Genomic DNA, 18153 nt, shown 5'->3' on the forward strand with positions numbered 1-18153 from the left:
AATAGTGCTCCTATAGGAAGAATATGTGATGATAAGCGAAGACCATGAATAAGTATGCTCAAAGATGCTGATAGGGTGAAGGAAGAGAGATGGTAGTAGGAAGAGTATATGCAAGATAAGAATATATGCATAGAAAGTAAGTGTAAGCTTTAGATGATTTCATAAGGGTAGCTGATATATTGGGCAAGATCAACATCAACACACACCTTGAAGTGTGTTGGAATGATGTAGAATTCATGGAGGAAATAGCTTGAGGTTTAGATGTATGAGGTAGCAAAGAAATTTTGGAAGAAGATGGAGTAGAAGGCTTAATTTGGAATCTGTTTATGAAGATGTTTGGAAGATGGAGTGGAGGCCTTCGGAAGCTTGAATGTCAACTTTGAAGTATTTTCAATATTCAAGTCTTTCAAAAGAGACTTGACAATCCATATAGCTTTAAATTTTTCATTTCCTTTGGATGCTTTAGAATGCGTATATTCAATAATGAATTTAGGAACCCATATTTGCTTTGTTTTAGCTATTTGCGTAGTGGATCTTTGTGGTCTCTTTTGCACATTTTTCTTCTTAGCATTCACATGTTGTTCAGATGGGACATAGTGATCTTAATTTTTAATGGATTCTTATGTTTATTCTCACTTCCAAAAGACTTGGGATTTGTGGATGAATAGGGCCAATATGACTGGTTTAGATGGAAAGGTAAATGTGAAGAGTTAAGTATGTGTGCCTTCGTTGACCTTGAGGTGTAAGAGGAGAGGTGGGAAATGGTAAGATAGGAGCAATGGGCGATGAGCTAGAAGTGGAAAATAGAGATGAAGGAACATAAGGTCCTAATATGGAAGGAAGTTTTAAAGGCGTTAGCTTAGATGGATAAGGAATAAGGATAGACTTAAGAGATGCAAATGGATAGTGGAAAGGGATATCAATATCTTTAGAGTGAGGAACATGGTCAAAGCCATCAATAGAATCATGAGGAAATTTGATAGGAGCAACATTTTTAATAGGAGCACTTGAAGCTTGACCACAATTTTGAAATGGATATGGATAAGTAGAACATTAGGGGATGCTTTGATCTTGACAAGTAGCTTTGGATAGCATTGGATGATGTTGTTTGTTCCTCGACCATTTTCAAATCTGGCATATATTTTTTTCATGCCCATAGTGAAACTAGTGTAAGTAGGGTCAAGGGTCTCTTCAAGTTTATTGTATTGAGTGTGTAGGGATTGTAATTCCCTAAAGAGCTCAAGCAACTCAGGATCATCTAGAATTGGTTGAAATTTGATAGCACAAGATTTAGATCCCATAGTTGTAGATGCAAAGCCAAGCATAAAACAACCTAGAAGATAACTTGATGTTCAAACTATAGGAGGCAGAGTGTTCACTTGTCAAATAGAGGGTAGCAATGAGAGAACAACTTGTCAAACAATGTGTCCAAGAAAATTACAACATGAATGGCTCAAGTCAAGAGTTAGGCAAGAAGCCAAATATCTAAGTAGATAGATAGGTAAAGACAAGTGAATGACTCTCCCAATCAAGCAAGACAATCAAGACATCAAGGTAGTCATTTTAGCAAAACATACTCTAACATGTAGCTTCCAGACCCAAGGAACCATGGTAAACCAAGTATAGATACTTTAGATAGCCTAAGAACATGTCTGGAGCAAGAGAAATCCAATTTAGCAACCAGGCGATACAATACAATAACTCAGGCGACAATTTAATAGCATAAAATGTCATACAATATTGTTCACAGTAACAGGACAACACTTTTTCTTGGTACTATAGTTTTTCTTCAGCAATGTGACATAACTCAGGCTAAGCAGGATATATTAGTCAAAGTAACCAGGCGATGCTTGTTTTTGGACAAAAAGTATCGTATGATATTCCTCAAGAAAGGATGTGACAGTTTGCCAGTGAATTGTGAAAAAAAAGACAGTGTTGACTCAAAAGTTTATGTTTCAGTTTGACAAGGTAGTTTTCAAATCAGATGGTGTGAGATTTCATTTTGTGTCAATTAACAACATGGTTTGCAGACAACAAAGGTATTTTGCATGTCTCAATCAGTTGAACAAGGGACAAAGCAACCTTGCCAACATGCATATCATGTGATATCTAAACAACTTTCTACCATGCTAACGAGATGTTTGATGTGAAAGAACGTTTACACAGGTCAACACATTCAAGAACACTTGCCAAGCATATCTACCTAGAAGTCACGGTTCATTACTTAACAACTTGGCCAATGCTAAGAGCTCCTTTGCCTCACACCAAGTGGTTGCCCACAAGAGATATTGGCTTTGTCATAGAAGTGCCATAAGCACAACTAAGAGAACACAAATGGTGAGTGTAAAATAATGGGGTGCTCCGGGTAATCCACTAGGATCGATCTTTGCACCAAGAAGTTGAGTGGAAAAATAAGATAGCTACTAACCTAGGGTGTTTAAAAAGGATTTTTGTTCATAGCACTCCTATTGCTCCTGATACAAGACATCTTACCTTGCAATGAGTAATCGGCTTCGTGAATACAAGAGTACCTTAAGCATTCCTCCCTAGTGATCTCCTCATGGTTGCAATCCCACAAGCAATCACACTATGTAAGAGAAGTGCTACGTCTACTAAAGTTTTGTGTCCTCAATAGCCTTGAGATTATAGTGGGTTGGAATAGCCGAGTTCGCTTGTCCCCACTTGGGTCGTTCCTCTTGTTTGCCCAATAGCAAGCCCTCTAAAGGATTCTAAATACCATAGATTGGATCCAATTTCACGAGTCAAGATTTCTGATTCACCACAAGGGTGAAGAACATACTCTCATATCTTGATCATTTCCCCCAAACACAACAAGAATATCCAATTATCCCCTTGCTTTTAAAATTCAAAGGCTTTTAAAATTTAAAGGCAACTCAAGATTTTGGGTTCACCACAAGGGTAAAGAGCATACTCTCCTATCACTAATTGTTTCCCCCAAACACACCAAGAAGATCCAATTATCCCCTCACTTTCAAAATTCAAAGGCAAGTCAAGATTCTTGGTTCACCACAAGGGTGAAAAGCATACTCTCCTATCACCAAAGGACCTTAATTGCAAGTTTAATGTGCCTACTAAAATGAAACAACTAGTAGATGTCGCACACAAAATAAAAGAAAAAAGCAAGCAAGTTTGGTTTTTATGCCTGAGGAAGTCCTCCAACAAAACATTAGTAACCCTTGTCCATTTGAAGCTTTGACATGCATTCTTTTTTGCTAAGGTTTTTGTTTATTTTTGTCTTTGACATGCATTCCCTACAAAACCACAAGTTAGAGCGTATGAAAGTAGATAAAAAACCTGAGTTATGAAAATGGTAAATATGTTAGCATGAATTATGATGTCTACCATCCTACATGAAAGCTTCACTATGGGAAAAAAAAAATTAAACTTTTTTGTCATTTTTTATACACGTAAAACAGCTTTAAAAAGGCCAAATCCTATGGAACCATCAAAAGTCAAATTTTGTTTTATACATTTTTTCTTTTTCTTTTTTTATGATGAGTATACCACGAGTCAGTCCCAAAATAGCAGCAAAAAACTGTAAAGAAACCTCTATCGGAGAGTCACAGACCTGTAAAAGCCAATAAGTAGTAAGCATCAACTGAAAAACTAACAAAATCACCCAAACAACAAGCAAATTCAAGCCAGACGACAATTTTTGCTAGAAGACTATCGTACGATACTTCTCAGTATACCCGTGCAATAGTTTTCCTTCGTGTGATATTTCCGCTTAAGCCGCACAATAAAACTTACTATACCAAGGTGATAAATTTAAGTATTAGCATGCGATACTTTTATAGGAAAACTGTCGCACTACAATACTAACAAAAGTCACAAAGCCTTTTCTTTTAATTTGCAAATTAGAAATAAGACTTTGTGTGCACATTGAGTGGGTTAGAAGAAAGGGGACTTTTATTTAATTAAAAGGGGGCACTTTCTTTTAACCAAATAATGAACTTAGAATAGCATAGTCAAACTATAGGTCATAATCAAATTAATTGATTATTAGCAATTTGGCCTAGGTAAATGACTAATTACATTAGCCAAAATCTTGAGAAAAGGGCTAATAGTATAGATGACCATTTTTAGGCGATTACAGGGTCAGCCTAACTACATTCGCAACATCGCAAGGGTAAAGAAGATGTTTGTCTAGCGATTCTGATGATGCGAGAAGGATAATTTTGTAATGTTTGCATGGTCACAACGTTCAAAGGGCTTAAGTGAAAACAAGCTGCAATGCAACAATCAAATAGAAAGATAGACTTTGTGATTTCCCATGAGTAAACAACTAAGGACTTGATAGCTTGTGAAGCCGCAAAGCAGGGCAGCCAAAAGGTCAACAAAGGAAAGAGGATTGGCAAGGTGGTAGAATGTTTCGATGATATTGGGCTACGTGGCAGGTTTGACAGTGGCATATAGTTCCAAGTCATAAGAGGAGTATTTCATCTTGTATTAATTTAGTTTCTCATTAAAAAGGCAATTGGCCTCCCTTCTTGACTCAAGATAGCCCTATGGCCAAGTTAGAAATATCAAATTCAATAGTTAAGATTTTTTTTTAAATCAAGGAACACTAGGATAGGTTTCTCCATTACCTTCTTCTTTAGCATTTGTAAATCCTCCTCTACATCCTTGTTCCACTCAAACTTGCACTTCTTCCCACCCTTGATTATCTCAAGGATTGGAGCACATAGTAACTGAAACCTTTGATGAACCTTCTATAGAAAGTAGCAAGTCTATGAAAGCTTTTGACTTCAATCATGGTCCTAGGAGAGGGCCAACTAAAGATAGCTTCCAACTTCTCAAGATCCATTTTTATGCCACCTTTCAAGATCACAAATCCTAGATAAACAAGTTCTCCCTACATAAAAACACACTTGTCTAAGTTTATAAAAAAACTTTTCTTCATGCATCTCTTCAACACCAAGTTAATATGTTCTATATGTTCCTCCTTACTGCTACTAAAAATAAGGATGTCATCAAGGTAGACTATGACAAAATTTCCAAGGAATGGTTTTAGCACCTCATTCATTAATCTCATGAATGTGATTGGAGTATTAGATAGGCCAAAAGGCATCACTTTCCATTCATACAAGCCTTCATTGGTTTTAAAGGCAGTCTTCCATTCATCAACATCCCTAATCCTTATTTGGTGATAACCACTTTTTAGGTCTATCTTGGAATAGTATCTTGCTCCCCCTAGCTAATCCAATAGGTCTTCTATCCTAAGCATAGGGAATCTATACCTAATAGTGATTCCATTTATTGCTCTAGAATCAGTGCACAATCTCCATGTGCCTTCTTTCTTGGGTGCCAATAGGGAAAGTATTGCACAAGAACTGAGGCTCTTTGAGATCAATCCTTTACCCAGGAGATCTTGTATCTATCTTTTCATCTCTTGATTTTTCTCTAGGGCTAACTTAGTCAATGTTTCTTTTGGGATCATATCTATGTTATGACTTATATCTTTGATTGGGGGCAACTCATATGGCATTTCTTTGGTGACAATGTCCTTATACTAGCTTAATAGGTCCATAACCTCTTTAGGACCTACATGTCTCAAGGGATTCACTTCCTTCACAACCTTCTTACGTTTGTCATCCTTAGGAAAAATCACTAGAGCATAACATGTAGCCTTTTCCCGTTTCACAACTTTTAGAAATTCTTTTCCATTCAAAAATATTTTTTTTGAATCTTTCTACTCCTTTGTAGAATATAGTAAGGGTAAGAGAGTTACCTTTTCACCTCTATGGTTGATGGTGTAAGTGTTCAACTTACCATCATGGTGTACCTCCACATCATATTTCCATGGTCTCCCTAATAACAAATGACAAGCATCCATTAGTACAATATCACAAAGAACGTTGTCCTTGTACTTTCCAATCTGGTATGTTTCTTCTTTTTTCATGCAAGACACCTTATAAGGGTTTGGATTTGGTACCCTCCTCAATTTTAACTTCTTTATTGCCTCCTTAGATACTAAGTTATTAGTAGATCCACTATCAATTAACATCATGTAAACTTTGTCCCCACACTTGTATGAGGATCTGAATAAATTCTTCCTCTGAGGTGGTTCATGGGTGCTTGGTGCATTTAAAAGTGTCCTTCTCATCATAAGGGCTTCTCCCTTCTCAAGTGCTACATAAGATCCTTGGTTTTCCTCTTCTTGACTATCTTCTTCCATGACTAGGTTCACTCTCCTATCAGTCTAATTCTTTGCCTTCTCTGGACACTTAGATGCCAAGTGCCCTGGTTGCTTACATTTGTAACATCTCGGAGGTCCTAATGATCTTCCTACAAATCTTCCCCTTGAGTCTCCTCTTCTTCCCTACGGGATCCTCTAGCATTGTTCTCACTAAAGGAATTACCTGGCTGGTCTTCCCATAGTCTTTAGGAGTTTTTCCTCTGCCACTACTTGTTCCTCTTTCTCTATTGCCAAAATATCTCATATTTTTTTCCTTTCCCTCCTTGGTCTTGTTTCCTCTTAAGATCTTCCTCCACATTCAATGAAATTTTAAAGCATTTTTGGACTGTGTTAGGAGAACACAGACTCATTTTGTCTTGGATATTCATCCTCAACCCTTGCATATATCTAGCAAGTTTGACACACTCTGGTTCCACCAATTTGGACTTCATAGCAAGTTTGTGGAACTCTTCAATGTAACTAGAGACATCCATCTCCTTTTGTCTTAGACCCTACCTCTTTTTGTGAAGTAGAATCTCATAGTCCTTAGGCATATAGGATTCAATTTATCAAGGTCACCATCTTCTTCCATGTGTTGATATAGTTTTTGTCCATCTTCAACCTTTCTACTTAAGTGAAGTTCCACCAAGTTAAGGCAGACCCCTTCAACTTGAATTTTTCTATTATGACCTTTTGATGCTCTAGTATATCCTCAAAATCAAAGAAACTAGTGAGTGCATCAATCCAATCTATCACTTCTTCTAGATCCATCTTCCCACTATAGATAGGAAGATCAAGTTTAATATCCATGGTCTTTCTCTCCATATATTTCAAAGTCTTAAGGAACAACCTCTATTTTGTAGGGATTTCTTCTTCTTCCTCCTACCAAGGGGTTTCTTCATTAGTCCCCTCCTTCTCATTCTCAGAGTTACTACATAATCCTTTCTTGACTTCTTCTTTTAATTTTTTCCATCTCTCTTCATTTTCTTCCTCTTAGCATCATTCTCTTTCACCACCCTCAGTAGTTCAGCATTTGACATTCTATGAGGAAGTTCATTTTATTTTTCTTCTCCACCATCTGATACGGTTGCAACTTATCTTTCTCCAAAGATCTATTAAGTTTCTCTGATACCACGTGGCATAGAGTCCCCTCCCATATACCCAAGGTGTGTCCCTTATAGTTGCACAAATGTTTCACAACCATACAAGACCAAACTCCACTATGTGATTCCAAATATCCACTCTCCTTAGACTATATCAAATTCAAAAGACACCTCCTTGAGGCCTAACAAGACAAACTTTAGGCCAAGGTTTTTAGGGATGAAAAAGGGCTTCTTCCAACCATAGATGTAGTTTCAAAATGTTTTTATACAAAAATCCCCTCAAAATGTACTTTGGAAATTCTAATATGTACTTCAAAAATCAACCATGTAATTTGAAAATCAACTTACTCACCTAAAACTCCAAATAGGGCTACAAAGAGAGACTAAGGATTTGTGAAGGAAACCTTCTTGGAATTCCACAATAGAAAGTCTTAAACACCTTTAAACACTCCAATCTTTAAATCAACAACCCCTGCCAAGTTATGACATCTTGATCAATCTCCCAACTCAAGTTGTTTACAAAACTCTACTGGGCCTAATGGGTTAATTAGGTCTCTTTCCCAAAACAAGTAGAAGAAATTCAAAAAATATTCCAACCAATACTATTGGAATACTTGAGTGACATATCAAAACATCTAAGACCAAGTTCCTATGGTTCTATTTTACCCCTGAGCTAAGTTTTGCCTCAAAAACCCAAATCTAGACAATCACATTTAGATGCCTTTCCAAAGGATTTAGTGTTTTCTCCCAACAGCTTCTACTTCCTATTCTGAGACCCACATAATATTAATTTACATCCTCTCCCCCTTCTTTCCAATGATACTTAACTTTTTCCGATGGTGGAATCTTTAGGAAAGAGAATTTTTCTCTTGAAACCCTAGTTTGGGCCTCACTGCAACCTACAAATAATCAAAAATTGATTTCTCTTAACCAATATGTCTTAAAAGCATCAGACCACTTTAAAATCCTTCATAAGAACATTCTTCAACTTTTCCAATCCTTTATACTTGCATATGAATTTGTATAATTTCATACTAGTAGTTTCTCAAGCAATTTTAATAGGAAAATAATAGAATTTTATTGATTTGAAACAATGATTACAATAGATTCTTCTCTTCTATGTTTAGAAATGTTTCTCAACCTTATTTATGCCATTATTAAAGAGTTCCAATCAATATAGGTGGTTATGAATGTTGGGATTCAAAAGTTACATTTTTGCACAAAATTTGATTTTTGCACAAAATTTGCATTCTGCAACATTGACAACTTTGACAAATTTTGTAAAAGTTTGTCAAATGTCTCTTAACTTTACTAACTTTAATCCTAGAACCTACCTAGGATTCTAAGGAGGTTTTAATCAATAAAAAATCATTATTTAACCTTCTAGACCATCCTATCCTCATTCTACCTAGAAATTATCCTTAAAAATGACTAAGGTAGATAATCAGGTTTATAAGACACCTAATGTCTCCTTGCCTTACAATTTGGATATTATTTCTAGCATTGTATACTAGATCAAAATCATATCCTAACCCTTTGTGTTTAATTCTCCTTATGTGCTTGCAACAGTAGGTATTGGAAGTGCTCCTGTGCACCAAATGGAGTCCCAATTTCTAACCTATATTCGTAAAATTACCATTTGGATGTGGAAGTGTACCTACTACATCCAAGGATGAACATACCCATTCATTTTAATTTAGCAAGCTAAACACAAGTACCCATAATCCTTCAAAAATTCAAAAAGTTACCTTGCACTTAAATGTTAATTCTGACACAGTATGATATTCCTGATTAAGAAAAGGCTAGAGCATGCTAAAACAAAACCTTTCAAAAGAACTTCAAACTCTTGGTGTTCCAATAAATAGTGAAGTTTAACCCAACTTGGAAGGACCTAATTCGAAAAAGAAAGACATTCATACGTCTAAAAATGTATGTAACCTATGATTAGCTTAGACTTGGATAAGGGGAAACAACCTTTGGAATTTTCAACTACAAAGGTAAAACCTAAGACACCTCACCAATAATTAACCTTTGAGATTCTCCAAGGTACCTTTGAACACATCAATATCAATCCCCTATTTGATGAAACCCCCCTTTAATTAATGGAAACAAGTCTCTTTCAAAGTACCCTAAAGAGACATTAAGGATTGATCTTAATCAAATGATGTAACAACAAGAAATGCTTAAGGGTCCTTGCACTACAACGATGCCAAACATACCTCCTATGGAAGAAAATCAATAAATTGCACCCTTACTCTTACATCTACCAACTACTGCAACATCAATTGCTATAGCACCCTCTTTGAGTACACCACGTGAAACATCAACACTTATTCCAAAAGAACCTATCGAACCATAAATAAAGATTCTTATTGACATTCCACTAATCCCATAAAGGAATGTGGCTCATTGTCACATAAACATGAAGTCCCAAGGAGAAGGATCAAATCCCCAAACACATCAAATCAAGAATCCTAATACAATGCTCACGTCTAAGGGACATAGTCAACATCCTAGACAACAACAACAACATCAAGTGGAGCAAAGACCCAATGTTCCTAACATACAACCTAATCAAAAGCCACTTAACATACATAGAATGTACCAATAGCCAAATCAAACACAATAACATCAAGTGGTACAAGGACCCAACATTCCTAAGACACAACCTAGTCTAAATCCACTTGACATACACATAATGTATCAACAAAAATTCCAATAACAACAAGCTATCTTTACAAAGAAACAAGAGAAATTGAAACAGCAGTTGGAATCTCAACATTAATTGGAACAATAAATTGCCCATCACCAACAATTGTTGTAACAACATGTACCACAACAAGCTCAACAAATACCTCTGAAACAACAGTCTCATACATGGTCATACGTTCAACAAACAAAGGTACCTCAACAACAACCACAACCAATGGAACAAAAATCACAAGATGGCACAAAAACTACAAGAAGGACCTTTCCACCTTCAAGGTGCCAATATACCTCCACCTCCAAGTGATACTTCACCCCAGTCTTCAGATACAAATATGTTAGAACCAAGTAGATGTAGCTCTCACCATAGTAAGAGATCGAATCAAAGACACCAAAGACTTGAAGAAAGAACTAGTGCTCAATGCCTTAATGAGGATTTGCTACACTAGTTCAAATAATTGGCTAAAATGTTGAGGCATTATGAGTTTAAAAGAAACAAGTTCTATACATAGAAAGGTATTTATGTCTTAATCCTTTTGACAAAAGTCTATATATGCCTCCATTTCCAAGAAATTTTGAGGTGCCAAGATTTGAGAAATATAGAGGAAAAGGAAACCCACTTGACCATATTAGAGAATTTTGTGCCTGTCATACTAAGCTCAACGATGAGAAAACTTATCTTATGATATTATTCCCTCATTCTCTCAATGGGCTAGTACTTGAGTGGTACTCTAAATTACTGGGTGATATAAAAAATCACCTCAATCCTATACAAGTGACTGGAAAGCATCATAAGTATAATCCACAATAATCACATCAGTTCTCTATGAGAAACTAAATAGCACCAAATGATAAATCATAATATCCATCAATTCTCCAACAAGCAACCGAAAAGTATCCCACAATATCCATTGGTTCTCAACAAGCAACCATAAAACATCCCAAAATAATATTGATCAAAGACTCCAAAATGGTCAAGTCAAACTTGTCACAACATGACATTATCAAGAACAAATCATCCAAAATATCTCAGTCCTCTTAAAGCGACTAGAAGGCAAATCAAATATAACTTATCGATGACTCAAAAATGGTTAAGTCGGGTATCTCATATACATACACCTCAGCTTCACACAAGAAGACTAGAAAACAATAACAACCAATAATCCACACATATCATAGAGCATGCCATTGCATTACCATGGTTGGGTTTAGAAAGATCGAGAAAAAATCATCATAATATCACAATCACACAACCCTCGAGCCTCTGGTAACAACCTAAATTGGTCAAAGCTAGATCAACCCGAAACCCCAAACATAGACATCATAAGAAACAAGATGCAAATACATGTTTTGGCTTGTTTTTAAATCACATGGTTAAGTTGAATATAAGGTCTCAGTTTGCAATTCAATGATCATTTTAAGTGTATAAGGTTCTCAGTTTATTCCTCGAAATATCCCATTCATTTATTCGACTCAAATATATATAAAGTTACCCTCATGATAAAAGTCAATCTCCTAAAATAATGATTTGAGGGTAATCATTTAAGTATCTACGTTATAAAAGTAACCATTATCAATTTTAAATAAAGTGATTACGACCTTATTAAAATCGATACTATTTATTTTAAACAACAATAATTAATTTTACAACTTCATTAATTACATCTCATTATTAGTAAATTATAATTAAATAAAATTTAATTAAATTAACTAATAATTAATAAAAACTATATTGCATTAATTCATTTAATAATTAAACTTTAATATAAATCAATAATAATAATTAATTATTAATAATTAATAATAACAAATTTAATTTTAATTATTAAAATTTAACATTATTTAAATATAACAATTTTAATATAATTAAAATATAATACAGCACATCCATTATATACATAGCAGTCTGCTTAAGCAGGCCCACAAGCTGTCAAAGGCAGTCACGCTCTACTTTCGTAGTCGCGATCTGCCAATGGTAGGCCCGCGATGTGCCATAGCAGCCATAGCACTAACATAGGTGGGCGATGGGGGTGTGGTGACCCCACCCCCGCCCATAATATTATATTTTAAAAAAAAAAATTAAAAAAATTTTACATCTATTCCAATAAATGTATTTTAATTTTTATAAAAATTGTTTTTAAACAATTTCCCCCTACATAAGCATATTAACAATTTAAATATATAGATATATTTTTTTAAAGATGATTGCAATTTTAATCTGATAGGAAGAATAAGTTGAACCATTCAAATTTTCAGTCTAGGATTTTAATTTCCAAAATCAAACCCTTTCCAAATTAAAATTTCTCAATTCCATTTTAATTCAAAACCCAAATCCCAATTTAATTCTAAATTCCTTTAGTTGTAGAACAAGGTTTCCTAAAATAGTTTTTCAATCTAGATTTATCGATGAAATTGAATAGCAAAAGATCCAGAACAAACGGTGGCAACATTTATGCACCAAGGATTGAGAACACTGTTTTCTTACAAGCACGAAGTAGACAGAACATATTGACTTACGTAATTCATTTAGTGGTCAAAACAAAAGACCCTACCTGAGCCTCATGCTAATGCGCAACCACCTGAAAATCATGAGAGAATTCACTTCTATCCAAAAATCTCTATCTGAAACTTTCCTAGAACTTTCCTTCCAAACTTTGCTTCCAATTTTACTTCCAAAAATTTGTGTCCAAATCTGTCCCCCAAGATTCTTCTCCAAAGATTCATCTCTCAAAATTCGCAGTCCCTCAAAAATGAACCCCAAAGTTGTGATAAGGAGTTTTCTCCTCAAATCAGGGCACTAATTGTGCGTTCACCCGAGAAGACTCCTTGCTGACAAGACTCAAACTCTCAATTAATTTTTTATTAATCTTTGCTTTATCTTTTCATGCACGTTAAATGAATTATTAAATAATTTTATTTAATTTTCCCCTTGACTTCTATTTTTAATTAATTTATTACTTTTAATCCCATGCACACTTTATGAAATTGAAATAACATTATTATTTTCACTTATTTTATCTTTTTAATTAATTTCTTTTATTTTCAACTCATGCACGCATCATGCAATCTAGAATCTTTTAATAATTAAATATCTTTTTCCATTTTTAAATTTTTTTTCAAACGTTAAATTTGATAAATATTTATCAACTTAAATAATAATAATATTTAGCATTTATTTAAAAATGAACTCTAAATATATTATCATTAAATTAAATTAATATTATCACATTCTAAATTAATTCTTATAACTTTTATCTCCAAATTTAATTCTTTTATTTAATTAATTGAGAGCCAATTCATTCCCTCTATTCAACACCGACCTACACAAAAAACTAAAACACATTTGTAGATTCTCACTGTTAAATTCAACATTGCTAGACCTGGCAAATTGTTGGTCAAGCTTAGCCCACATGTCTCCCGTGGCACAATCGAACTCAAGAAGCCACTTGTTTGCATTGGTTTTGAGTACATGGAAGCAAAAATTCTTAAGCTTGGCATGATTTTCTTCTAAGGGGTCCAAATAGGAGAGAACATAGTAGTCGTTGGTGAAGTTAGTGTTAGGCATGTAAATGTCAATGAAGACATTCTTCTTCTTCACTTCACTGACATCGAAGAGCATGGGGAAAATCTTGACGTCGAGAAGGATTATGACATGGGGATCAGGAAACAAAGGCAAATCGAACGACGTATTGACTCTAAATACGGTGTACTTGTATTCCTCAATGCGCTTCTTGAAGAAGTTATCAACTCCTTCCTTCACGAAATAGTGGAACCAAACATGGAAGATGTATCTTCCCACTCATCTTCCAAGTTAACCAAATAGGAAAATTTGTTTTCTCAAAATCAAATTTTGAAATTCAAAACCTGATTTTGACAAAACTAGGTTTTGAATTAAAACCCAATTTCGCTAATTTCACGAAACAAACAAACCCATGATTAATTGGGTACTTATCCTAAGTGGTTACTCTGGGTAGTTATCCAAGTAGTTAAGGTGGTTAGGAAGTTATTCTAAGTAGTTAATAAGAGAGCTTATAAATGCAAGGTCTTTTGCAATGTCAAAAGGGGGATCAACTTATTGACAAAGGGGAATCGTTGGAGAATTCCTTTTGGATCTACACCATGTACAAAAATGCCTTTCAACTTGTATATTTTTAGAAGAATAATGATGAATGCATTTAGTCGTGATTATTATTGCTTACTTCTCATACGTTAAATTTGTATTCTTTTCTAGTTTTTTAATTCTATGTGATTGATTTGATGAGATGCATTCACCTCTTAGTAGCTTGATGTGAATGTTAGAGAATGTCCTATATTTTTGTATGTCAAGGTTTTGATATTCTCATTTTGTCATCAATTATAAGTCTCAACTATTATTCTTATATTTGTTGTTGGGGTTTATCTTAACCATTTTCTTTAATTTTGTTTTGTCTCTTTTTTGTACTTTCAAGAGTACACAGAAATACAAATATCTCAATCAAGTGAGGGAGTTGCCCCTCTCAATGCATAGGAAGGTTGTGATTTAATTGTGATCAAATTCAATCTCTCCAACTGTTGGTGCAGTTGTCAATACTCCTCAGACTAACAAAATCATTTTTCAAAAAGCATTCATAATGAAGTTTGTTTAAAAAAAATATTATAACCTTTAAAAAAATGCCTAAATAAATTCCAAAAAATTCCAAATGTACTATATTTATAGCATTCGATTGTCTAAGGAAGGTATTTTATTTGCTTATCTATGCTAGTTTAACTTTGAGATCCCTCGGTTCTCTTTGCCGTTTTACTTGGGCAGAGTTTCGTTGGCTTCTACTTTTCGAAACCCTTGCTTTATCTCCGTACCAGGGCAGTCCGCTTGGGTTTATTAACAGCATATCGGATTGGTTTTCTCAATAACATATCGTCTAGATTTCACATTCCATTACATAGTTTAGGATCAAACTCACTGATCTATTTCTCTCTCTATTGGAAAAAAAAAATTCAACACAATTTGCCCATTGCTGTGAACCAGCATTAAAAAATTATAGTTCTTTTACGAAGAAATGGATCAAATTCCAGTTACCGTTTGCCCAAATAGCAAATATCTTATCTAACGCACTAAAAAAGCATTTGCCAGCATTCGATACCAGGTGAAATACGAAGATACCAAATCTAGATATATTTAGTGCAGATTTATTATACTTTTGAAAGCATTCTCTGGTTCTCCGTTATTAAGAATCAAATTTGTTAACTTTGACTTTGAGGAGGTATAACTTTTCGAAAATTATAAATATATTACTTAAATTTAGGAAAAATATGTAAAGTTCTACGGTGCTGATTTCAAATTGAGAAATTCTCATAACTAAAAGAGCGGAGGCAAACAAATTAAAACTGAGAAAAAAAATGCAAAAGCTGTAGCTCCACTTCACTAGTTTTAAAAATAATAAAGCAAGTCTGATTTCCACCAGATCTACATGATAGATTTTCTTTAATCAACATTTTGCACAGATTTGGTTACCTTTCTTGCAGATTCTTTCCAGTTCCGTCCATTCTGATCAGAAAATCTGAGAACAATTTTCCACCGTATTTTGTGATACAGATTAGCGGACCCTACAAATTCAAACAGCAAAGTATAGCAAATATTATACTACTATTAATCAAATATAAACAACCCATTAGATCATTTGCTTACCTGATAATGTTACCATTAATTCAGCTGCGATAAGAAAATGTCGGCAGAAAAACGTACACTAGAATCCTAACAATAGACGGCAATATAAACCCTAACTTCTTACAAAACCTAACCCTAAGTCGTGAGGAACTAAAATTAAACTGATAAAATAATAGGGGTTATCAGTTGCCCGAATATTAATGGGATCTATTCAATTTGTTTTATTATTTTAGTGAATTAAAATTTTGAGCGACATTCTTAATGTTTAAAATTGTTTTTAAAAACAATTATATTGATGAAGGGTAGGTATAGCCAATGTACAAATAATTGTTTTATCTTCTTTTATACAGATTTTGTATATATTATATGGCATACATTTTTATTTCTTGTGAGAGGGATAACTTATGTATTCATTTAATACTAAAATTTAATTAATTTAACCAATAGAAATTGAGAAATTTTCAAGACATTAACTATACTATATAGCTTGTAATATTTTCATATTTTTAAAACTTAAAAACTAGTTCTTAAGGAAAAAATTCAAGGAGGAAAATTATTTTTCTAATAAACATAAATTACAAAAAAATTATAAAATGTACTAGACATATATTAAATATTATTTTTCTTATTGACTAGGCATATATCTATATATTTGTACATATTTTATATTGAAGTGGTAAAAGGATTGCTTTGTACAAACTAAACATAAATGTCATCAAATTTTTAAAATGTATGAATTTTAAAATTATTTTAACATTGGTTATGTAGAAATAAAATCATATTAGAGAAAACTAAAAGTCATTACATTATAAAACTATAGAAAATAACTCAAAAGTTGTATTCATTCTTCAAATATTTCTTAAATGATACAAACAGTTATATACTTTTTTTAAACTTCCTGTTTTTAATTTATAAATCCTTATGTGTCTCTATAAATCACTTCCTATTTTTATCTCAATTTTTTTTTAAATTTATTTCTCTCATTCTCCTCTCTCTTCTTTTCAATCTTCATCTATTACATATATTTCTACCATTTTTGTTTCCTCCCTAACTACTGGCAAGAACTATAACCATTGTGTATCTTATTTTAATGGTATTTATAATGTCATTTAATCATATGTAGTTAATAATATAATATTTAAGAAAGAAATTACTCATTATGAAACAAACAAAAATATTTTCCATTTTATCTTTTGAATAAATTTCCTCTCTAACAATGAACTGAGTAAAATGACAATATTTTTTACATCGCTATAATTGTATTCTTCTTTAAAACAAATTTGTTTCATTGAATGACATTTCTAACATCAATAAAATCTAAAAAGAAGATATGAAGAATAAAATTTAATGTTGTCCTTGATAATATATCTTAGATAATAAGTGTATTTTCTACCACTTTAATGAAATTGAAACAAGAATTCTAATTTCATGGTATTTTGTAATGTTTATCATACTACTGAAATTTATGTGTTTTAGATGTTAGAGTTTATTTGAATATATGAATATTATTCATAAATATCACAACATACAAGTTGCAAAGGTTCATTGTGTTCCAATGTTACACTAACTAATCTAAATACAATCATCAAATCTAATCTATATGAAACAACTATAGGGAGGGACATGGTGCAATGCAGCTATTATCTTTTTACGTGGCAAATCATGTCAAAGTACATAGAAAGGAATATATGTTATGTTGATTCCACACTTCTTATTTTGCTTTGATTTTCTTGTATGCAAGTTTTAGCTAGATACATTCAACAATATGTGCAATACATCAATTCATGTTTGTTGAGGTTGCATATAGTAGTTAGTATTAGAGAGAATAGTTGATGGTTGTAGTTAGATCGGAGACTATTGCATTTGGACATAACAAATCTCACAATGTATCATGTGATAGTTATGAGCATAGATCCATAGAGTCGACCAACTCTAACATTTAAGACTTTGCAAACCTCAAATGTATGAGTCCTAAAGGTCAAATGTCTCAACTAAGCCATGAAAGAAAATATAGAATCATTTTTTAGCTTTTTTTTAATGCATATGTATTCTATATTTTTTGTAATTACCAACTTCTAGTCAAGTTTTTTGATATACTTTATACTCAATTCAAAAAAGAATTAGCTAGTTGAGTTTTTATGAGCCTCAACACTATGAATATAATAGCAATAAGATGCAACTAATGATGCAAAATATAAGCATATTTAGAAATAAATAAATAAAACACTTTGGTTTGTTGTAGATATATTATTGCAATAGTATATATCACTTACTTGGGTGACACCCCTACTGGTCAATGTTAAATTTCATTAAATCTAACTGTCATCATTGTTGTAAGTTGTTTTCGTATAAAATTTGTTTCCAATATGAATAGAGAGACCTATTGTTGAAAACAATTGTTCAATTGTATATTGTCTTTAATGTTACACAAAATGTCAAGTCTTTACCAGTCAATGTCTGTCGAGCTCACTCGGGCAATAGTTTCTAGTGTCTTTCGAGTG

At 33.3% G+C, this 18153-nt stretch overlaps 1 protein-coding gene across 1 annotated transcript in view; it reads right to left on the reverse strand.

The window, feature by feature from the left end:
* The window catches only part of LOC149563621 (uncharacterized), a 46208-nt gene extending 30368 nt beyond the window's left edge, over window positions 1-15840 (reverse strand). Inside the window, exons 1-2 of the mRNA XM_089826794.1 lie at window positions 15674-15840; window positions 15500-15591 (exon numbers count right to left, since the gene is read on the reverse strand). Coding sequence (XP_089682920.1) covers window positions 15500-15591; window positions 15674-15689 — 108 coding nt within the window. The 5' untranslated portion in view covers window positions 15690-15840. The remainder of the gene's footprint in view (window positions 1-15499; window positions 15592-15673) is intronic.
* Between the last annotated feature and the right edge of the window lie 2313 nt (window positions 15841-18153).

The sequence above is a fragment of the Cupressus sempervirens genome, chromosome 4 (assembly GCF_028749045.1).
Source record: "Cupressus sempervirens isolate cs-2001-9-10 chromosome 4, ASM2874904v1, whole genome shotgun sequence".
Lineage (NCBI taxonomy): Eukaryota > Viridiplantae > Streptophyta > Pinopsida > Cupressales > Cupressaceae > Cupressus > Cupressus sempervirens.